General features: G+C 37.5%; 1 protein-coding gene across 1 annotated transcript in view; it reads left to right on the forward strand.

Moving 5' to 3' along the window:
- Positions 1-24,301, forward strand: part of EFCAB13 (EF-hand calcium binding domain 13) — a 191,792-nt gene that overhangs the window by 117,320 nt on the left and 50,171 nt on the right. Inside the window, exons 63-74 of the mRNA XM_040989343.1 lie at positions 653-754; positions 2,123-2,176; positions 5,037-5,141; positions 5,981-6,031; positions 7,235-7,339; positions 8,905-9,009; positions 9,470-9,523; positions 12,276-12,380; positions 14,921-14,974; positions 20,088-20,192; positions 21,011-21,064; positions 21,541-21,645. Of these exons, the coding sequence (XP_040845277.1) occupies positions 653-754; positions 2,123-2,176; positions 5,037-5,141; positions 5,981-6,031; positions 7,235-7,339; positions 8,905-9,009; positions 9,470-9,523; positions 12,276-12,380; positions 14,921-14,974; positions 20,088-20,192; positions 21,011-21,064; positions 21,541-21,645 (999 nt within the window). The remainder of the gene's footprint in view (positions 1-652; positions 755-2,122; positions 2,177-5,036; positions 5,142-5,980; positions 6,032-7,234; positions 7,340-8,904; positions 9,010-9,469; positions 9,524-12,275; positions 12,381-14,920; positions 14,975-20,087; positions 20,193-21,010; positions 21,065-21,540; positions 21,646-24,301) is intronic.

Here is a 24,301-nt window from a genome sequence, read left to right on the forward strand (position 1 = left end):
GAAAGAAGTAAAGAATAACAAAAGTGAGTAAGAAGCACAGTGAAAAGACCAATGAGATGATCTCAGGTTTCAAATATAGTATTTTACTTCTTGTAGCACATCTGTGTTTTTCCTAGAAATCCTGTTTATCTTCTAAGGATGTTCTCCACTGGTTTGTGTTTTTCAAAGTTCATCTGAAAAAATTATATGAACAGAAATAAAAGACATACAGACAAATAGAAAACATAAAAACATACGGAGGAGGAAGGGAGAGAAAAGATTTGGCATTTCTTACAGAATTTGAGCTGGGAAGCAATCTGAGAATACAGGTTAGGGCACAAATAAACAATCTCCACCTTCTTTGCACAGGTGATCCATTATCCCCAGCAACAGTTACTTAACTTTACCCCTCCCCAGCCTTTCACGGGGAGATAGGTTTAAAATACAAAGAAACAAATGCTAATGCTACTTTCAACCTTCTAGAGAGTTGGAAAATACATTAATTTTGCTTTTTTTCCTCAAAAACATTAGTAATTAATACTAGATTTTGAAGTCATTCTCTTTCCTCAATATATATTTGTTTCATAGTTAATTCCAGTCAGTTGGAGATAATATATGACTGAATATATTTTTAATATTTTATAATAATTCAATCATTTTGTATGTTCACAAGGAGGAAAGGTTTATGTAAATAATCTGGAGACTATTTTAGAACTCATGGATGTGAACTTTACAGAAGAAGAACTTGAAGAGATAAAGGATCTTCTAAACGATGGTGAGCATTACAGAAAATATTATTAGGTATTGAACTTACAGGATTAAGAATGGCTGATTTAAAATTTTAATTCATTCATTGGCAAAAAGACATTTGGGCAGCTTTTGGCATAAAATAAAGTAGGCTGTTCATTTTTGTTTCTTTAAAACCTGTAATTGTTCTCTATACCTGTTGCAATAGGGGGCAACTGCTAGGGAGAAAAATATTGCCTAGTTTTACAAAAGATAGGACAAGTGACCTTGCTTTCTCACTGATGTATTACCACTGACATTAACCCAGGGGGAAGAACTTCATTTGCTCAGCTGTTGCTCATTCCTCTGCTCATGACTATGACAATGCTTTCTTTACTCTTCTATGTCACTTTATGTAAAGGACAAGTTACAGAACAGTGCATAGTGTTATTTTTTAAAGCTGTATAGTATGCTTTTATAAACATAAGGTAAGTCTGGAAGGATAGATAAAAATTGCTAAGAATGCTGGGGCCTGGCAATGAGAGGAGTAGAAGTAAAAGGGTTAATATTTGTGTGCATCTGAAAACTTGAATCTTTATTCTCTTTTAGGTAGACACAAATAATGTGGTAAAATAATTGAACTTTGAGTTCTTACTCACTGCTTGAGTCAGATAATTATTGAACTAACCACTTAAGTAATCAGTTTCTACGAAACATTTTTCCCTGTTTAACACTGCATCAATATATGTCAGTGTAAGATGATGATATCTACAAGTAATAAAGTTCTTAAAAGTGTATGAGAGTAATATTGAAGGATTCTTTAAATCATACACAAAACCACTAAAAAAAAGACTTCCAGAATTAGGCTACTTAATAATTGAAGCACAAAAATTCTACATTTATAATGACTTGATATACCATTCAAATAGTGTGATTTGGACTTTAAAATGACTTTGATGAACCCTTATTAAAAACTAACTTCTATATGATTTGTTTTAAAGTTCAAAAGAATTGCTGGTTCAAGACCCGTATGCCTGAATTGCTAGGGGCATGGACTGGGGATATGGCCATGCTGCACTTGATTGGCGCGTTTCACAACTGGGAGTTACTTACTGACCTTTCTGCTTACTGCATAGTGTGACTTTTGGCTTTTCTGGTTTGTCTAAACTTTCGTTTATTAGACTGCTTTAGCACAAGTTAAACACTGAAGTGGGAAGACTTGGTGCCTCGGCAGAGAGCAGGCTGCAACATGAAGGAGGGTCTGGTGGCCCATCTAACAGTCTCACTTGTATGACTGCCTGACTCGTTTATTTTCATTGATATCTAGTTAACAATAAGTATTGATAAGAAATTAATTTCTGTACTCTCTTCTGAGACTGTTATAGTTTTCTCCAGCTGATTAAATATTATCTTACAGCTGATGAAACAGTTGATCTGAAAAACCTGATGGATAAAGTGGAATCTGTTACAGGTGAGAAAGAAATTACCGTGTATATATCTGGGCCATGTCAAAGACAGGAACAAGAACTCCATTCAGATCATCCACATGGTTTCAAGGACATATTTATTTGAGCAGTAAATGCTACATCCACGGGTCTGCATAATTATTAAGCTAGAGTAATCACCTGTGGAAGACACCCATACTCCAATATGGGTCCATGGTGACTCAAACAGCATCTGTACCATTAGCCCAAGTGCCCACTCTGTGTTATTTCTTATTTTCGATTTTACAGTTTTGTAAGTATAAGGCTTACCCCCTTCCCTTCGTTTTCTTCCTCCCTCTTCTCCCCATTGTCCCCTGTATTTTACATGTGTCCAGGAGTCTATCCATTTCTTTAAGGTATTCGGATTTATTGGCATCTAGTTGCTTATAAAAGTTCATGATTATTATACGTATGCCCAAGATGTCCATTATTATGTTTCCTTTTCCATCTCTGATTCTATTCATTTGTGTCCTCTTCCTCTTTGTGTGTGTGTGTGTCTGTGTGTGTCTGTGTGTGTGTCTGTGTCTGTGTGTGTCTGTGTGTGTGTGTGTGTCTGTGTGTCTGTGTGTGTGTGTCTGTGTGTGTCTGTGTGTGTCTGTGTGTGTCTGTGTGTGTGTGTGTCTGTGTGTGTCTGTGTGTGTCTGTGTATCTGTGTGTGTCTGTGTGTGTCTGTGTGTGTCTGTGTGTGTCTGTGTGTGTGTGTCTGTGTGTGTGTGTGTCTGTGTGTGTCTGTGTGTGTCTGTGTGTGTCTGTGTCTGTGTGTGTGTGTGTCTGTGTGTGTCTGTGTGTGTGTGTGTGTCTGTGTGTGTCTGTGTCTGTGTCTGTGTCTGTGTGTTAGTTTGGCTAGAGGGGTATCTAATTCAGTTTATTCACGCAAAGAACAAACTCTCCAATATTGTTCTTTTAGTGTCAATTTATTTTATTTCCTCCATTATTTTAGTATTTCTTCTTTTCTGTTAATCTTGAGATTATTTTGCTGCTGTGATTGTAACTTTTTCAGGTGTATGATTAGCTCGATCATCTGGTGCCTCTCGTTTTCAGACAGACGCTGCTTGCTATATATTTGCCTCTCAGCACCAGTGTCCTACATGTTTTGATATGTTATGTTGAAGCTTTAATTCATTTCAAGGAATTTTTTTATTTCTTCTTTGAGTTTTTGTCTTATCCATTGTTCATTCAATTGCTTGTTGCTTAGCTTCCAAGAATTTCATTTTAAAAATATTTTTAAAGATTCATTTTTATTGGAAAGGCAGATATACAGAGAAAAGGAGATTCAGAGAGAAAGAGCTCCCATTTGTTGACTTATTTCCCAAGTGGTCACAATGGCTGAACCAAGCTGATCCAAAGCCAGGAGCCAGGAGTTTCCTCCAGGTTGCTCACATGGGTGCAGCGTCCCAAAGCCTCAGGCTGTCCTCTATTGCTTTCCCAGGCCAAAGGCAGGGAGCTGGATGGGAAACAGCAGCCAGGACACAAACTGGCACTCACATGGGATCCCAGCACATGCAAGATGAGAACTTTACCCACTAGGCTGCCACACCAGGCTTGAGAATTTTCATTTTTTTCTGGAGTATTATTTCAGTGTCTGTATAATGTAAGGTTCTGTAGATATTAATTAGGCCCATTTGTTCTGTTGTCTGGGTGGGTGAACTCTGTTGTTTCCTTGGTGAGTTTCTGTGTCATTGATCTGTCTATTGAGGTTTTTGGGTTTTGAGGTCCCACACTGATATTGTTTTGGGCCTGTGTCTCCCTTTAAGTGTCTCAACTTTTGTTTCACATACTTAGATGATCTGAAATTTGCTGTGCATACATTTGGTTTTTATACCCAATAGATGGGTTCTGGTTTTTGATTTAGGGCTCTAATCTATGTTTTTTGGTTGATAGGTTTAAGCCATTTATGTTCAGAGTTAGTATTGACAGGTAGCGCTTTGATCCTGGCTTTTTCCATTAGGTTTGTCATTTTTTTATTTCAGTTTTTTGTGATTTTATTCGGTGGCTCTACCCCTTTGTCATCATTGGTTAGCTTAATTTATTTCTATATTCCACACATCTTGCAGTAACATTTAGGACTCATTTGGTAGTGGCAACGTCTTTCAGCTGCTGTTTGCTTTGGAAGCCTTTAATTTCTTTTCACATATAGATTAAAGCTTTGCTGAAAATATTATTCTGGGTTGATAGTTTTGTTTTGTATTGTTTTGGTTTAGGATCTAGAATATGTCACAAAATTCTTTTATGGCCCAAAGGGTCTCCTCTTAGAAGTCAGCAATGAGTCTGATTGTTTCCACATGTGTTATCTGATCCTTCTCTTGTATCTGCTCAGTAGGTTTTCTTTGTGTTCAACAGAAAGGAACTTTAAAATGATGTATTGAAGTAAGGGCTATTTTTGATTGAATCTGTTTGGGATTCTCTGCCCTTCCTGTATTCAGCTTCCTCTTATATTCCTGATGTTTGTAAACTTCTCTTTTATAATTTCATTAAATACATCCTTCAACCCTGCTTCTCTTTCTCTGCCTTCAGGAGCTCCTATTGGCCTTATATTTGATCTTTTAATAGTGTCATTCAATTCTTGGATAGTTCCCTTGTCCTTATTTCTGAATGTGTGTTCTCCAATGAGGTGTCCTCAGGTTCTGAAATTCTTTCTTCTGCCTCACTCGTCTATCTGTAAGGCTGTTTTTTTTTTTTTAATTTGCTTTACTGTATTCTTCAGCTCAAGTATTTCCATTTCATTCCATTTTATAGCTACCTCATTGAGTAGTTGAAGCCAATAATTAAGCAGTGAAAGATTGAATTACTACCTAGAATAATTAAATAATTATTTGACATCTTGTAAGTTAACCTGTCTGTTTGTAGGAAAAGAAATTGAGGTCAGTGGTGTGGAAGCAGCGCTCACAAGCATGGGGATAGTGGTCCCTGAAAAGCAGCTCTCAGTTCTGGTGAATAACCTTCCCGTAGATAGTGAGTATTTCAAATAAAAAGGTACTCTTTCAGAAATTCATGCTGTTGAACCATGTGAGCTTCTAAAATTATCTCCATCTGCTTACCAAAAATAATCTATGACTCATGTTACATAAATTTAAATGAGCCCATCAGATGTTGAATATCCATAATCTGAAAATCTGAAATACTCCAAAATCCAAACTATTTCTGAGCATCAACATGACCATACAAGTGGAAAATTTCAAACCTGACCTCATCTAATGAGTTACAGGTGCACTAAAAATGTTGCATGAAGCTGCTTTTGGGGTGTTTCTATGAGGTTTAAATGAAGCATAAGTGAATTTTGTGTTTAAACCTGGATCTTATGCCCTGAGACATACCATTATGCAAATACAGATATTCTAAATCTGAAAAATATGAAATCTGAAATAGTTCTGGTTCCCAGCACTTCAGATAATGGATATTGAGTCTATGATCTTAAAAGAATATTTGTGCCACTTAATCTTAGTTTGAAAAGTAGCAACTGTCATCATCATGGTTACTGTCACCAAAGTTCGTTTATGTCTTTTATTAGTTTTGATTAAACTGAAAAATACAAGCCTTAAATAAAAGTAAATATGAAAAAGAAAAGGGAATAGCCAGAGAACAAAGGAATATTGCAAAAGAAAAGGAAGCTATGTTTCAACATAACAGAGTGTCAGTTTTAGTTATCTATGTCACTGCAGTTAAAACTTCATACTCTACATAATTTCATCATTTGTCAGTAAACTAGAAAAAGTATAAGGTAGTTCACATGAATCTTTTTTCTCAGTGTCTACTTTGCTCTTGTATGGTCTGAATAACACTTTTTCTTGTAGATGGGAAGGTCTATCAGAAAAGACTGCTGGATGGCGTAAGGCTTCTTAAAGGTGAGTGAGGAGCTTAGTTAAGTGCAGAGAGATCTGAGATCATATTTGGCTTTTGTACTACTTCCTTGGGATGAAAATATATATCTTGTTATCTAACATATATTAAATATTTTCATTTCATTTGTACATTAGCCTGTACTTGAGGAAATTACTTCTAGTGGTGTAACGTGAAAAGAATCTCAATGTTCCCTTGGGATTTTAAATTTTGATCTTGAAAGAAATTATCACAGCCGTGGTTGCACAGCAGTAAAAGGAAAAACAGCTCATCTCCAGTTACTTTACTCAGCAGCAAAGAATTCTGCTCTGACGTTCAGTCCAAATAGATAAACAAACAAGTAAATAAAAAGGCTAAAAATGTTCCAAGGAAATAGAAGCACATTAACCCATGCAAAAGACTGGAGTAGGCCAGAAAAGAGTCATGTCCTTTCTGGACTCCCATTCTTTCATCATTAAATTCCACCATCACTGTATCTTCAAAAACATGCTGCTGGTACTATTGTTAACATTTGTATTAAGTTGCTGGCAGAAGCTGGTGTTGTAGCATAATAAATAAAGCCACACCTAACAATTCCTGCATCCCATAGTGGCCTGGTTTGTTTTCTGGGTGCTCCACTTCCCATCCAGCTCCCTACTGATGTGACTGGGAATGATGACTCAAGGCTTGGGTCTCTGGTACCCATGTGGGAGACCTGGAAGAAGCTCCTGCCTTCTAGCTCTGAGCAATCCTAGCCCTGGCTGTTGCAGCCTTCTCGGTAGTGGTCCAACAGGTGGAAGATCCCCCTCACTGTCTTTTTCTCCGTGTAATCCTGACTTTCATTTAAATAAATAAATCTCTAGAATTGATTTATCCTTTAAGTTATATAAAGTATTTTTATGGAAAATGTTAACAGAAAACCAGCTTTCCCTTCCCATAACTATAAGCTAATTTAAAAATATATTCAGTGAAAGGAGACAAAATTGCTTGGAAACCTTGGATTTATTGTTTCTTTGCTGGAATTCTGTGAGAAGCTACTCTTCACTTTTCAATTTTCAGGATGGGTACACTTACCATGAAGACTAACACACAATCTAACCATGACTCTGCTACTGAGTCTCATTAAGTTTTGGTCTGTAAATGAAAAAATGATCTGTAAATCTCAGGAAATAATTATACAGTTCCTCCCATATTTTACTTTAACTTTTTCTTATATATATTTTTATAAGGAGCGAAGATTGATTCCAATAAAGTGAATACAGTTTTGGAAAACATGGGCATAAATCTTAGTGAAATGGAGCTTAAAGACCTAACACAAAATCTGGAAATTGATGGTAAGAATTTTACTATTACTGAACCCTACAGAAACTAGCTTAATTATTCCCTCTTTCTCTCTCTCTCTCCCCCCGCCCTTTCCTCCTTGCTTTGTGTGTGTACTTTTCTACTCAATCTTTCCTTTAAAAACTATTTCATTTGTTTACTTGAAAGGCAGAGAGAGAGGGAAATATCTTCCAAATGATTATACTTCAGGCTGAAACCAGGAGGCAGGACCTTCACCCTGGTCTCCCATGTGGGTACTGGGGGTCCAAGGACTTGGGCCATCTTCTGTTATTCTCCCAGGTGCATAGGTAGACAGCTGGATCAATGATGGAGCACCTGGGTCTAGAACTCACACCAGTGTTGCCAGAGACAGTTGAATCCACTACTTCACAATGACAGCCTCATCTTTTTCTTTCATTCCTTTTGAACCTATTTATGCCTATATATTTAAACAGAATACTCTGATTATCTTTTAATTGGGTTTTTAATATATTTAAATACTTTTCACAAAGGGTATAGCAAGATGTTAAATTTTCTTGAGTAAATCAGTAATAAATTCTTCTACTTTGGCCATTTAGTCTCATTATCATATTCCTATCTAATGTGCTCCTGATTTTACAGTTGACGGTAAAGTAGATCTGGGAAAGATGATGAATGACATGAGATCTTTCACAGGTAAGAAAGACAATAGCAAAATATTCAAAGTTCACACTAACTCATACATTCTGGATGGCATTTCCCCAGAAGTACAAAGTAAATTTAGAAGTGTTAGTATTGTATACATCTTAATGAAATATTTGCAACCAGGTTTTCTTTGACTTTTGACTATGAATTCATTACAATTCAGTCATCAAAGTAAATGGTGATATTTGAATAACAAATTCTATTTTTGTGGAAGCTCAAACAGTTGTATGCTTATCTTAACTAACATTTTAGTTAGAGGTCACAGACTGACCACCTTTGAGGTGAATCCAAATTTTTGTCAAGTTTTTAAGGTCTGACAGCATTTTATCTACATTCTCAAACAGTAATAACTGGTATTTTTCTCTCTGAAAAAGACATGTGCTGTCCACTCAGCCTGTCTAACACATTTCTCCTACTTCTAGGCTCTTAAGTGTTTCTAACTTAAACATTCAAAAATGTAGCTGCTTCAGTAGGCACAGCAAATAGAAGGATAACAATTTTTAAAGGACTGTTGTTTGTTAGGATTGCTTTAAATAAAAATCACATGCCACTTTTTGTAAATAATACGTGTTATTTTTCTCCAGAGAAAAATTGACGAGATGACTCTTTTTTTCCCTTCTATTTTATTTTCAATTTTATGGTACAATTCCATAGGCTAGATGACTCTTAAGTACTGGCTATTGATATAATCTTATTTTTGTTAGTGGTAGGGTATCTTGACAAGAAGCTTGAAAGACAATTCTTTTTTTATACAAAAAAGAAAAAACTCTCACTTGTCTTTAAACACTATTAAAATATGTGGGGATGACATTATGAGACTTAGCTTTTTATTTATTCATATAATTATAATGTCATATAGTTTCCATGTGTCAGTAACACTTTTTTTCTTCCAAAGGAGAAAAAGTTGATACAAATAAACTTAAAACTGTTTTAGAAAACTTGGGAATTGAACTCACACCAGATGAACACCTGGATTTGCTCAAGACATTGCCAGTTGATGGTAAGTCTAATGGCTGCTATCTGAGATTTCAGGTGAAAACTTTAAGACAATATTAAAAATGGATAAAAACAATTGGAAGTTAATGTTACTATAAAGGAAACTCTGATCATTTTTTTAAATTTTTAAATCATCAACCTTTCAGTATTTACTTGCTATCATATTTAAAATTGATTACTCATACTGTCAGGTTACTAACTGGATAAATGTGTAAAAAAGACTTAAAAACCAAATTAAGGAATAAGAAACTAGAAAGCAAGGGAGGAAAAGAGCAGGAATAACAAAAAAGAAGAAGAATATAGCATTGTATTATTATTTGCATTTTACTCAAGTGCTACTGAGAGTAAATATTGTGCTCTATTAATTACCAGTTCGCATTTGAGGCAAAAATCTTAAAATTATTTCTCACAAATAAAAAATATATATTTAACCCTATTTTCAAAATATCCTATTTTTTTAATAGCTGATGGAAAAGTGTATCAGAAAAGGCTTATGAAGGGAATAAAGTCTCTCAAACGTGAGTAGGAATAATGGAGAAAAAAGGCTTGTACATTTTTATTTTAATTGCTAAGATATATAGATATACATATATATCCTATGTAACTGAGTCTCTGTTTATCTTTTTGCCATCAGTAGATCTACAGTTTACTAAGTAGATTCCTGTACTGTAATTTAGTAGAAAATATTAGACTTGCTGGATTTCTCCTGTATTCCCAGAGAAACAAACAAGCAAATTTTAAAAACAAACAAACAAACAAAAAAAAAAAACAGTGAAAGCTGCCATAGGATTTCAATAAAAAGAGACAATTTTCCAGTACAGAGGACAGACCAGCTCTGGTTTTGTAGAATATTGTCATTCAGCTTTAACTCTAGCTTCTCTTTATATATATATATATTTTTTAAATTTGTTTGATGTATACAGAGTGAACAAACTTAATGTGTTTCACAGTGCAGATTTAGTGGCATGGTGATTCTGGGTACCCACTAGTTTCAGGTCACTTCACAATCACAGGCTTCACACTCAATTATGTAAAGAATACAACAGTTAGCAAGTAGAAAAAACACCCTCTATTTCTCAAGGGTGTAGGCAAAGGTTGTAACCAATAATCGACTATCAAAAATGTCAATCTCCCTCATATAGATTACATGTTTGTACAATGTGTATTAGTTATCAGAGATTAGAGAAAACATATGATATTTATTTTTTGAAACTGTCTTATTTGCCTATGCATAATTATCTTCAGTTGCATTCATTTTGTTGCAAAAAACAGAATTTCATTTTTTATGAAATTCCCTAGTGTATATATATATGCTGAAATTTCTTTATCCAGTCATCTGTTAATGGGCACCTGGATTGATTACATATCTTAGCTATTGTGAATTGAGGTGTTATAAGCATGGGAGTATAGAGAACCCTTTCCTATGCTGATTCCATTACTTAAGTAAATTCCCCAGGGTGGGATAGCTAGGAGATATGATAGCTCTTTTTTCAGATCTCTGAGGAATCTCCCTGGTGTTGACCTTCCCAGCAGTGGATTACAGTACCTCCCTCCCACACACAACCTCAAAAGCATTTATTGTTTCCTGACTTTCAGATGATGGGCGTTCTAATTGGGTTGAGTTGACAATTCACTGTTCTTCATGGGCATTTCCCTGATACTTAGTAATCCTGAGCATTTATTCATGTGTTTGTGAACATTTGGATTTCATCTTTGAAAAAAATGCCTGTTCATGTCCATTGGTTAACTGGAGTGATTCTTGTTGAATTCCACGAGTTTTTCATGGATCCTGGATATTAATCATTTTTTCAGCTGCAAGCTTGCAAATATTTTCTTCCATTCTGTTCATGACTTCTTCACTTTGTTGATGGTTTCCTTTGAAGTGCAGAAAATCTTAGCTTGACATTATCCCATTTGCTTTTTTCCCTTTAATTGGTTGTGTTTCTGTCATCTTCGCTTGCACTTATGTCTTGCAACGTTTCCCCATTGTTTTCATCGGATACTTTGACGGCATCAGGTCATACATTTAGATTCTTTACCCATTTTGAGTCCATTTTTGAGCAAGGTGTAAGATAGGGATCTTGTTTCATACTTTTACACACATACATTCAATTTTCCCAGCACCATTGGTTGAAGAGAACCTTTCTCCATAGATTGAATCAGGTTCGTGTGTCAACAATTAGTTGGCTGTAGATGTGTGAGTTAATTTCTGGGATTTCTATTCTGCTGCACTCAACTACATGTCTATTTTTGTGACAGTCTCACTCTCTTTTGATTACAACTACAGTGTGGTACATCTTAAAGCTTCGTATTGTTATGCCTCCTGACAGCGGTGCCAGCTGCATGAGTATTTTTTCTTTTCTTGCCAGAACCTGCTGACATTTAGGTCTGGGTTCAACCTGGACTTACTTTGGGTGGAATTCGTGCGATTCCAAGTCAGTGTTTTCCTGGTGGGGTCAGTGCAATGTGTTGAGCTTTGTGCATGTGCAACTTACCTCTGTCCCGCTCCCCTCCCCCAACTCTTAGAGACTTTGCCACAATAGTCAAAATGGTGAACAATATGGCACTGGGGGTGGGGGTTTGAGGGGTGGTCTGGGCCATGAAATCCACCCTGTTCCCACACTCAACTATTTGGGCTCTGCTGCTCTGCTTCTGCTCATGTTCAGATTAAGAAAAAATCAACAGAACACAAGGTTTTATGGCTGGGTTCACCTCCTGAGTTCCTGGTGAAACACCTTCCCACCTGATCATCTGTGGAGTTCTTCTTGCTGGTACCTGCTGGCAATTAAGTCTAATTAGATGCAACGGGGACCTATTTGGATGGAACCCATGTGATGCCAAGGCAGTATTGTTTTCCTTGTGGGACTAGTAAAATGCATTGAGTCAGAATTGAGTTCTTTCCTGACTTAGGACATGCGTAGCTCGCTGTTGTCCCACCCACAGCTTTTCATCCTGTGTTAAGAGTGTTTTCCCACTATATTTCATAAACATATATAATTGTTATGTATTGATTAAAAGAAAGGATATTTCACTCTGTAGGCATGTTCCCAATGCAAGCTTTAAGGGAGTTGAATCGTTTTTGTTCTCCTATTAACTTGACAAAACTGAAAGTTACGTGTTTGCCATGAACTCTTAATAACATTAAAAATTATTTCAATGGTAATAAAAATACATATTTAGTAAACAAGAAAAATAATAACAGCAATGTTGGTGCATCATCCATTTTAGAGTCACTCTGTTTCACCAGATTTTTTTCTGTTCTTCCCTTAGAAGGTAATGTTGATGTTGATAAATTAGGTACTTTTTTAGAAAACATGGGGATCAAGACCACAGAAAAAGAGTTAATGGATCTTACAGAGAGACTGCCCCGTGATGGTGAGTACTGTAATCACCCGGATATTCTTCAAGAAGTACTTACTCTTTTAAATTTCAAAAATAGAATTTCTCCAAGCAGCTTGTCAAGACATCAGGGATGTGTCAAAAGCTAACAGCTCAGTCTTAAAGAAAGAAAAATTCTTTCTCTTATTTGCATTCATTTAAAATCCTCCATAGACGCTAAGCATAACATAAAATGGAGCCACCCCTTTGTCTAGCCAGGAATTGCTCAGGAAGTACTATTCAAACTGGAAGGGGAAGGTCTAGAAGGGAGAGGATGATCACCTCCCATTTACTTCTCCTAAACTGTCTTGTTCCCACATTCAGCAGTGTATTTAAAGGTATTTTTACTTAGTTAACTGGAACATCCAAGTAGACAAATGTAGTGGGTACCTCTCCTTTTTTCCTTCACATTAACTTTGTCACTGTTAATGATTTTTTTTTCTTTTATTGGAACTCTTTGTAATCCCTGTTGCTGTGAATTCCTACTCTTCAGAATCATCCTTTTCTATGCCTTCCCAAAGGTCACTTTTTATTTTGTTCTCTGCCAGATCTTTCCAAAACATTTAAAATTAGTCGTATGAGAAATTCCCCTTCTTTCTTATAGTTCAAAGTTTTTATAATGATTAGGCTGTCTTCAGTTTGATTTTTTAAAAAGAAGAAGAAGTAGTAGTAAAGCTAGTCTCAAAGAAACTCTGAAACTCAACCCAAGAGAACACAAATGTACTGGATTACCAAAACATATCCCTTACAACAAGCTATGAAAGTTTGCATACATCAAAAAAGGCCATACTCTGCTGCTTTCCCAGACCGTCATCAGGGAGCTTGATGGGAAGTGAAGCATCTGGGATACTTAACTGGTGCCTGTAGGAACCCAGTGATTGCAAGGTGAGGATTTAGCCATTGAGTCATTATGCTGGGCCCAAACTGAATGTTGTGAAAATTTAGGAATGGGGGCTGATGTTGTGGTATAGCTGGTAAAGCTGCCTGCAGCTTCTAGAGCATTCCATGTGGATGCCAGTTCAAGTCCTGGCAGCCCCACTTCCAATCCAGCTTCCCGGATGTGCTCCTGATGTTCCTAGGAAAACATTAGAATACAGTTCTGGGTGATTGGGCTCTGCATCTACATGGGAAGACGCTCCTGACTTCTGGCTTTGGTCTGGCACCAACCAGTGTCATTGCAGCCATTTGGAAAGAGAACCAATGGATAGAAGATCTCTCTCTCGCTCTCACTGTCTCTCTTTTTCTGTAACTTGCCTTTCAAACTAAAAAAAAATAATTTAAAAGAGCTTATGAATGAAAAATGATGTTCAAATCATCAGATTAGTTAAATGGAAATCAATTAAAATGGCTCTTCTAAATCAACAAATTTCCCCCGTCAGAGATTTTTCTTAACAAATAAAATTCTGCATATTTACAGTAAACTAATTCACTCCTGATTCCTGATTATATTTTATTTCTGTGTTATTAATATCCAGTTACCTCTGTGAAAAACCACAAATTATCTTTAACTATTCATGCTGTCTCATTTCACCCTTAAAAATATCTTGAGTCTCACTCTATGTATCTTTACTATTGGACCTTTAATCCCGATCCTCATTATTCTTGGCTTAGATTACTGTAGGCACCTCATGGCTTTCTTAACAACCATGAACCAACCAGGACAATTTAACTAAGATGAAAATTTGACCTTGTTCTTCCTCAGATTAAAATCCTTGATGACTTCTTATATCTGTATTACAAAGTTTGAGTCTTTAATATGACAGCCCCTTGCTAAGCATTTTATGTATTGTTTCATTCAATTAATTTATATATACCTGATATCTGTTGATATACATTTCTATTGAACAACTTACTATGTATCAGTCTCTGTTTCATCACAAGAATAAAGACATGAACAATAAAGTTGTAAATATTGTAGGGTCAGGATTTTTACTCTTACTTCACTATTGTATTCTCAGAACCAGGCATCCTAAAGTCAAAGTGAAACTGTTAAACATTGCAAGTACTATCCTGACTCGAATCAGCTTCTTATGACTCATCTTCCCATTCCATATGTGGTGTTTATTTCCCCAAGAAATATTTATGAGCCATACTATGTGCTCTATATTCCTCCTTTAAAGAACTCTCTGTCTCTCCTCCTCTCTGTATATCTGACTTTCCAATAAATAAATAAATCTTAAAAAAAAAAAAAAGACCCAATGTGACATGCAGGGTCTTAAATGTACACCAATATGTGTTGTCAGTCATCCCAAATGAAACATGGGGTTAGAGTCAGAATGCCCTCAAAACGCTTGAGAAAACATTTCACCTAAAATGAATTTTGTGACTGAGGCAATATTTTTTAATTCCATGATGCAGTTCCATCTGGAGCAATCTTATTATCTGTTGAAAATAACAGTGCTATTCATTAAAGTCTAAGTATTAAATATTTAAACAAGATATAATTAATAGCTTTTATCTGGTTTTACTTCTTGTATTTAGTGCTTTCTGCATTTTTTTCTGAATGAGTTTATTACTGTGTGAACTCTGTCTTACAGATAAAGGAAAAATCAAACTTAGTAAGTTGAAGGAAGAATTGGGTGATGTTTTCGGTAAGTGAGAAATTATTTAACTTTTTACACCATTATGATTATTTTCTAAGAGCTAATCATTATCATTAATTACTTCTATTTTATTAATTAAATGATTTCACTACTTGTTTTGATTCTTTGTTTTCAAACAGACATACTAGGTATTTGCATACAACTTGAAATATTTTAAAATGTAGGTAATTTTAAAAATTTAATTTTTATTCATATAGGGTGAACAGATTTCACGTATTTCATGTGTTTAGATTTGGGAGCATAGTAACACTTCCTGGCCAGTTTTCCCTCTTGTCTGTGCTCCAACCCTCACTGCTTCCTGTCTTAATTTGCTTTTCATTTTTACAATGACATATTTTCAGTTTATTTTAAAACCACAAGCTTAACCCTGCATTAAGAATGCAACATATACTAAATAGGAAAAAAGTTTCTCAAGATTTTAGACAAAGCAATAAGTAAATCTCAAAATATCAATTTTGCTCATCTACATTTTTGTAAATACATTTATGTATACAAAAGTCTATTATAATATTTAGGGAAAACATGATATTTGTGCTTTGAAACTGTCTAATTTCACTAAGCATATTGATTTCCAACTGCATCTATTTTGTTGGATAAGATAGGTTTTCTGTTTTTATGGCTAGGCAGAACTCCGTTGTTATGCATACTACATTTCCATATCCAGCCATACATTGATAAACATCTGGGTTGATTCCATATCTTAGCTATTATGAATTGAGCTGCAATAAGCATGGGGATACATGTAACTCTTCCAAATGTTGATTTCATTTCTTTTGAGTAAATTCCTAGAATAGGGAATGTTAGGTCATGTAGCAAATATATTTTCAGACTTCTGAGGAATTTCTGTTCTCTCTTCCATAATACTTGTAATAGTTCATATCGCCACAAATGGCATATTATAATGCCTTGCTACAACAGCCTCACAGGAATCTATAGCTTTTTAATTTGGGAATAGTAGCCATTATAATTAGTTTAAGATTAAACCTCATTGTGGTTTTCATTTGCATTTCTCTAATACTGATCCTAAGCATTTTTTCATGTATTTGTGGCCATTTGAATTTTATCCTTTGAAAAACTGTGTTCATGTCCATTGTCTATTTCTTAACTAGATTATTTGCTTTGTTGTTGAGTTTCTTGAGCTTTTTATGGATCCTGGATATTACTCCTTTATCAGTTGCATGGTTCGTAAATACTTGCTCCCATTTTGAAAGCTATCACTCCATTTCATTGATGACTTCTCTTATAGAGCAGAAGCTTGATGTAATCCCATTTGTCAATTTTTGCTTTTATTGTCCAAGATACTGGGGGTGTTCTAAGAACAGACATTGTCTTTGCCAATGTCTCATAAGTTTTTCTCCAATGTTTTCCTCTAGTAATCTTTTTTTTTTCTTTATTTTACTTTATTTTATTGTTGATGATGTTTACCTAGTTGAGAGGGACAGGTGTCCGTATGGATCACTGATCAGGGTGGGAAATAAGGAATGGGGGAAGTGGGTAAAACAATTATTTCCAATTTTTTTTTTATTCCTGTATCTGGAGTGAGAGAAAAGAGAGTGGGAGAGGGTGGATCCCAGCACCCTAAACTCAGGGATGTGGAATAGCCATTTAGTGTCATCCTAGGGTCTCCAGTGTGGAACATGTTCCAAGAGCACTGCTCAAATAGGTTTCAGCAGTTCTGAGGTGTTGATCTCATTGTTCCGAGGTTGAGGAAATCCTTCCACCTTAGGTGACAAAGCCCACCTTAGAGTCTCCACTCACCCAGGTACTTGCTAGTACCCATGGGACTAGATGTTCTAGGCAGACCTGCATGATCTGTCATGTCACCCATATGGGCGTGCTGTACAGTGCACAGTCTTCAGCAAACAAGGAGGCCCAGTTCAGACACATGCACTCCACAGTCAGACCACAGATCTGGTGATTTTCCTTGTGGTTGGAATTTTGAGACCATTGGTCCAGTTCAGGTGTAGGAAGAGGGGTCCCCAAAGAAACCTCAGACCTGACTCCTGTGTGTGCCAGTCAGTGTAGATCTAGCTCAACCAGTCGCCGAGTTCAGGCTACATGCATACCAGGTGGTTGCAGCTGCCCAGTTTTGTCCTTAGCCCTATATAATACGCACTCCAATGAATGCTAAGGCCTAGCCTAATCTTAAACACTCAGCCCTTATACACATCAGCAGGAAGTGCAGGCTAGTTGGAGTGGCCCCAATAACTCCCAATAGGCCCACTCTCAGCCTCAGTTCATGCGCATGCCATGGGGAGTCCCTGCAGGACACCTACCTGGTTCACCACTCCCTCTGGGGTCTTACATGTGCTGGTGGGTGCTACAACCCAGTCTGATATGGCCTGCCTCACTGCAGCATTCGCCAGTGGGTGCTACAGCATGGCTTAACCTGGTCTACCCTAAGTTCCAGCTCATGCTGACAGGTGCTACAGCCTGGCCCAACCTGGACAACCCCCATTCCTGGCCCTAATGTAGACTAGCTGGCATTGCAGCCCAACCTGGCCTGTCCCACACTCCACCCTGGCTCTCATGTCTGCCACTTGGTGCTAGGGACTTGCTCAGCCCAGCCTGCCCTTAAACCTGACCCACAGGTAAGTTAACTTGTACTGTAACCTAGCCTGGGCTGGGCTGCTCGGAGTCTTGATTCTTGTGCTCACCTGCAGGGACTGTGTCCTGGCAAAGGCATTCCTAAGTTCCTCTATATGGACACCTTTAAATCGCAGATCTCATACGTCTGGGTCCACCTCATGTCCTAACAGGAACAGTGGCCTTGCCCAAACAGCCCACACCCATTTCAGCTCTTATTGTTGGATCTTGAGTGGTTCAGCATGTCCTACACCCACCCTTGGCTCTCACAAGCATCTGCATGAGCTGAAGCATAGCCCTGTCTGGCATACTCAAGACCCAATCCACACTCCTGCCAAGGCATATTACAGCCATGTCAATCCAAGATCACTGCCCACATTGTGACTCTTGTACTTACCAGTAGGAACCAAAATCCAGCTGGGGCATCCCCTTAGCTCCTTGACCAGGCCTGCTCCCAGCCACAGATCATGCTCATGCCAGTGGTTGCTCTAACCCAGCACAGCATAGCACATCTCCCATATTGGCCTTTGCCATCAAATGCTGCAGCCTGGCCTAGCCCTGACCTGCTCACAGTCCCAACTCTTGCTGATGGGTGCTATAGCCTAGCCCTGCTCAGCCTGATCCCATCCCTGGCTTTCATGAATACCAGTAGGTATTCTGTATGGTCCATATCCCATCCTGGCTACAGCACATGCCAGTGCTACTGTTTGGCCTGGCACTGCCTGGTCTACTAACCAAGAGTCAACCCCACACAACTGCTGACAAATGAAACAGCCTTGTCCTGCCTGACCAACACCCGGCCCTGATTCACATGCTTACCATCAGGAGTTACGGCCCACGAGGGGAGTTTCTCAAGTTCCTCCACCAGGCTCACCCTTAGACCCAGATCTCACATGTGCCAGCAAGTGCTAGGCCCTTACCAAGCATAGTCCACCCCCTAGTCCCAATTCTTTGTTTGTGCTCTGGATATGGTTGCCCACTCCCAATTCTTGGGTGTGCCTATAGGTGGTACAATCTGGACAATCCTGACCTGTTCCCAAACCTAGTACCCATGAATGTTGGAGAGTTCCATTATTATACTTAGCTAAATCTATCACCACCCCCAGCTCATAAGCAAGCCAGAGGATACTGCAGTCCCATAGGGGTGAGCCCACAAAATCCCGTTAAAATCTGCCCTAGACCTGTTTAGTGTCATGACCCAGTGTTGCATGACCCATCCTGCTCCAACACTCACTTGCAGATACTGTGGTCCAGCCCTGTCAAATATGCCCCCCAGGTCTAGCCTTTGTGTGCATTGGTGAGTAGTGGTTGATGCTAACTAATTCAGCTCTGGTCTTCCAAGTGTGTGGGTACATTTGTCTGACCCAGAAAGATCCTTCAGTTTCCCTCCTTGAAACCATGGGCTCCCTTGTTCCCTGAAAGTACAGTGTCCTTGTTGGTGAAAGTCCCCAAGAGATCATTCCTCACCTGTAACCTACTCGCTCAATTGTCCCCCCTGCCACACTCCTATATCCCCTTCCCTGATCAATCCACAGCCCTCGGCACCCATGAGCACATGGGTTCCCCGGCCTGGTCTTCTGGTGGGGTGGTGTGCTCACCTGAAGCCCTGCCCATCCACCCAGGACTCCAGATCCAGTACTCCTGCATACTTGCTAGCCTGGAACCGTAGCCTTCCACCCACCCAGGACTCAAGCATGTTAACAAGTCCCCAAGCCCAGTCCACCAGCACACCGTACTCCCTACTGCCCACCTGGGACCCAAACAGTGCAGGAGTTCCCAGGCCTACTCCACTCCACCAGCCCCCCATGCAGGAGTTCCCAGGCACCCTGAGGCTGCCTAGGCACCAGAGAAAGGCATCAGGGTAGTAATTTTATGGTACCAAGTCATACATTTAAACACTTGATATCAAATTATATGGCTTCTGTACATTTTCATAACCTCTCTGTATATATTAACTTCCACATGTGAGAGAAAAGTTTGTCTATGTTTGGCTTATTCAACTTGGTATAATATTCTCCAATTCCATCTATTTTGTCACAAATGCCAAGATTTCAATCTTTTTATGGCTCAGTGATATTCCATCATATGTATACATATGTACACATTTATGTATATATGTTTGCATGAATATATGCATATATGTATATATGATAGCCTATATACATGTGTATACATGTGTCACATATATCATATATACTAATCTGTATGTGTGTGCATATATGTGTATATGCATATACATATATACATACGTGTGTATAGTCCATCATATATATAATCGATCGCATGTATATACATATATACATATGTGTATATGTATGTGTGTATTATATATACACACACCATATTTTCATTATGCAATCATTAGTTCATTGACTCCTAGGTTGATTCCAAATTTATGCTATCATAAAACTTTGTTAATGGTGAATGAATTTGAGAAAGTATCAATAATTATCATTATTTGTTCAATAATTTTGTGTTCTCAAATACCTTTTTGCCATCATTTTCCTTTTTCTAGGAAACCAGATAGATGTCAGTGACCTAGAAAATGCTCTGAAAGACTTGATGGTAGAGGTGACAGATGAGGAATACTCGCATTTACTACACTCTCTACCACTTGATGGTAAGTACTCAATATACATATGTCTTTTTCAAAGGGCTTCAGGGTGACTGACAGATTTCTCTTCTAAAATTGTGCTGAATTTTTGAAGTTCTTACAAATTATTTTTGTAGATTCTTAGAAGTACTAGGCTTTGCCAAATAAAATTAGTGTGTTTTTGTCGTGGTAAGCAATTTTATCTTTTTTGCTCATTCTTGTTAATAATGCATATCTGTTGTTGTTCTGGAACATTTGCCTGAAAGTACAAGGAAGGATGAAAAAGAAAAGACTAATGATGTAAAAAAAGAGAAATCAGGGATCTGGGCTATGGCCCAGCTGCTCCACTTCTGATCTGCTTCCCTGTGATGTGTCTGGGAAAGCAACAGAAGGTGACACAAGGGCTTGGGGCCTGAACCCGTGGAGGAGACCTGGACGACACTTCTGGTTCCTGGATTAAGACCAGTTCAGTTTCAGCCATTGTGGCCATTTGAGGAGTGAACTGGCAGATGGGTGAACTCTATCTTTTCCTCTCGTTCCATATTGTTGCCTTTCAAATAAATTAATTAATCTTCAAGGGAGAAATTAAAGAGTAAATAAGTATGTTTCCATTTTACTGACTGGTAATCATTACCTTTTGTGCAAGTTAGCAAATTTACCTTATTACTGCCTTTCTCTAAACAAATCTCCATGCTGAGAGAAAAGTAGATAAATTCTACTTTTAGGATTTTAGAAAATAATGTCTATTTTTTGAAGTTAGAAAAAAAGCTGTAAATGTGTATTATTCTTTATTATTAGTCTCCTTTATTAGAGTTCTCGGATCTAAATTATGTCTTTTCTTACAGTTGAAGGAAAGGTGCATAAAAAAACTTTGCTGGGTAGTCTGAAGATTTTTGAAAGTGAGTATAAAATATGATGAAAAAGCCACAAAGTCTGAAACTTCTCTATTCAGTAATATGAGTTCATTTTTATAAAATTAAATATCTCAGATATATATCTCTCAAATATTTATAGATATACTAAAATGAAAAAATATCAGCCTCCTTTTGAACATGTGATATGCTGTTGAAAAAAGATATAATTGGAAGATGAGCCTTTACGTTTAGTTGTGATGTTGACTCTCCTTATGGCTTTGAGAAAGTCCTACTACACCTGGTGTCTTCGTGATGAAAGTGATAGGCAACTACAGCAAGGTGGAGGAATCCACCATGGGGGGAGGTCCAGGGGAGGGGTTGGGGGAGTCCCAGAGCCTATGAAACTGTGTCACATAATGCAACGTAATTAATAAAAAGAAAAGAAAGTGATAGGCATAGAACATATGGATTAAATAAGAGAATTTTTTCACTTTATAAATTGATGCTTTATTTCTCATAAGGAGGAAAAATTGATCAAAATAATGTGAACACGTTCCTGGAAGATATGGGCGTTAATCTGTCACAAAAAGAACTTGAAGATTTTTCAAAAGATCTACCAGTTGATGGTGAGCATTATAGATTAAAATGTATTCCTTTTAGGACCAGAGTTAGGTGTGAAAACATCCATAGGTTAAAAGTAGTACTGATTGGATATCAGTTAGACATTTTAAGGAAAAGACAAGATTCTCCATGTAGTAGCATGTGCCAATACTGAATTTCCTTTTATGGTTGCCTCATAGTCCATGGTATGGCTACAACGTGTTTTATTTATCCATTCTTCAGTTGATGGATATCTGATTTGTTTTCAAGTTTTGGCTATTACGGATAAAACTTCTATGAATATTTATGTACAAGTTTTACTGCGGATGTACATTTTCAATTTCATTAAGGAAGAATTGTGGAACAATACGGTAACTCAATATTTAAGCTTTTGAAGAAATACCAGCCTGCTTTCCAAGGCAGATACACAACTTTACAACTAAGGAAAGAAGTCAAGCCAAAGAACCACACAGTATATGATACTATTGATTACAATATCCAAAATTTTGAAGTCCATAGAGACAGGAAGTGTATCAACGGCTGCCTTGTTTAAGGGGGCAGAAAAGAATGGGGCATAATTAATCATAATGGATTTATATTTTGGCATGATAAAATAGATTATGATGATAACCATATGACTGTGAATATATTAAAAATATACCTTAAGTGATTGTTATGCAAATTATGTCCCAATAAAGCTGTTATAAAAATGAGAAAAAAATGTTCATCTCAATAGATGCAGAACAAGCATTTTTCATTACAAAAACTCTCAGCAAGGTACATATCAGGGCAGCCTGCCTCAACACCACCAAGGCCATTTATGACAAACACACAGCTAACATAATCTTGAATGGATGCAGTGTTGCCCATTTTCAGCACTCTTACTCAAGCCTACTAAGAGGTTTACCAGAGCACTCAGGTAGAGAAGAAAGGCACCAAGGTTTGAAAGGAGGAAGTTAAACTATCCCAGTTTACAGGTAATACAATTTAAAATATATTTACTCATTTATTTATTTGAAAAAGTTACAGAGACAGAGGGAGAGACCAAAATATCTTCCATCTGCTAGTTTGCTCCAAAATGGATACAATGTCCAGGGCTGAACCAAGCAGAAACTTGGCGCCACCCTGCTTGTAGCAAGGGTGGCAGAAGCCCAAAGACTTTGACCATTCTTCCACTGCCCTCCCAGATGCATCAGCGATCTGGGATAGAAGTGGAGGAACTGGGACTCCAGCAGGTGCCCCAGGAGATGCCAGCCTTGCACCGCTGCACCATACTTCCTGACATGATCTTGGATATAGAAAAATCTAAACTCTCCACCACAAACATTTTCCCCCAACCTCCCCCTCAAAAACTGTTAGAACTAATAACCCATTCAGTTAAATTTCAAGATTTTTAAAAAAAGCATGCAAATTCAGCTGTCTTTCTATACACCACTAGTAAGCTACTTCTAAAAATAAATCAAGAAAGCAATTTAATTTTTGGTAACTGCAAGGAAAAAAATGCTTATGAATTAACTTAAAGAACTGAATGAATTCTACAATGAAAATTACAAAACATTGATTAAACAAGTTTGAAGAGGAAACACACGCACAAAAATGAATGACATCCTATGTTTATGAATTGAAAAAAATGTTAAAATGTCTGTATTACCCAAAGTTATTTATACATTCAGTTTAATCCCTATCAAAATACCAATACCATTTTTCACAGAAATAGGAAAATCTTTCTTACAAGTTATAAGGAACTGGGACTGGTGTAATGGCTCATTTGGATAAATCTTCCCCTTCCAAGCACCAGCATCCCATATGGGCACTTGTTTGTGTCCCAGCTGCTCCACTTCCCATCCAGCTCCCTGCTTGTGGCCTGGGAAAGCAGTCAAGGACAGCCCAAAGCCTTGGGACCCTGCACCTGCATGGGAGACCAGAAGTGGCTTCTTGCTCCTGGCTTTGGATTGCCTCAACTTCAACAATTGCAGATATTTGGAGAATAAATCAGTGGATGGAAGATCTTTCTTTGTTTCTCCTCTCTGTAAATCTGCCTTTCCAAAAAAAATTTTTTAAGTCATGTGTATGAATAGATTTTATAAGCAACCACAAAAGAATCAAATAATAAAAATTGATCAAATAAAAATAAAATTGGGGGCAGACATTGTGGTTAAAACACTGCTTGGGACATCCATACCCCACAGAGTGGTGCCTGTAATAGAGTCCTGGCTCTGCTTTTGAGTCCAGTTTCTTGCTAATGCAAACCCTGGAAGGCAGGCGGTAACATCTGGATACATATTCCCCTCATAGGAGACCCAAATTAAGTTCTGAGCTTCTTCTGCCTGGTCCTACCCAGGTCGTTATAGGCTTTTAAAGGATTAACCCATGGATGCAATGTGTGTGTGTGTTCTAAAGATAGATAGATAGATAGATAGATAGATAGATAGATAGATAGATAGATAGATAGATAACAGATAATATTTAAAGACTGAACAAAAAATGGAAGAGTCTGATTCATACAAGCATCACTGGCTGCAGGGAGAAATGGAAAAGTATTACCTTCAAAGTGCTGGAGACAGTAACTTTGAGCTCCTAACATTAAAGAATAAAAGCAAAATAGACATTTTCATACAGACACGAACACCAACATTTATTAGCTACATACTTTTTCTAACCAATTATAAGAAGGTGTATTCT

Source organism: Ochotona curzoniae, unplaced genomic scaffold, assembly GCF_017591425.1.
Source record: "Ochotona curzoniae isolate NIBS_2020 unplaced genomic scaffold, NIBS_Ocur_1.0 contig_523, whole genome shotgun sequence".
NCBI lineage: Eukaryota > Metazoa > Chordata > Mammalia > Lagomorpha > Ochotonidae > Ochotona > Ochotona curzoniae.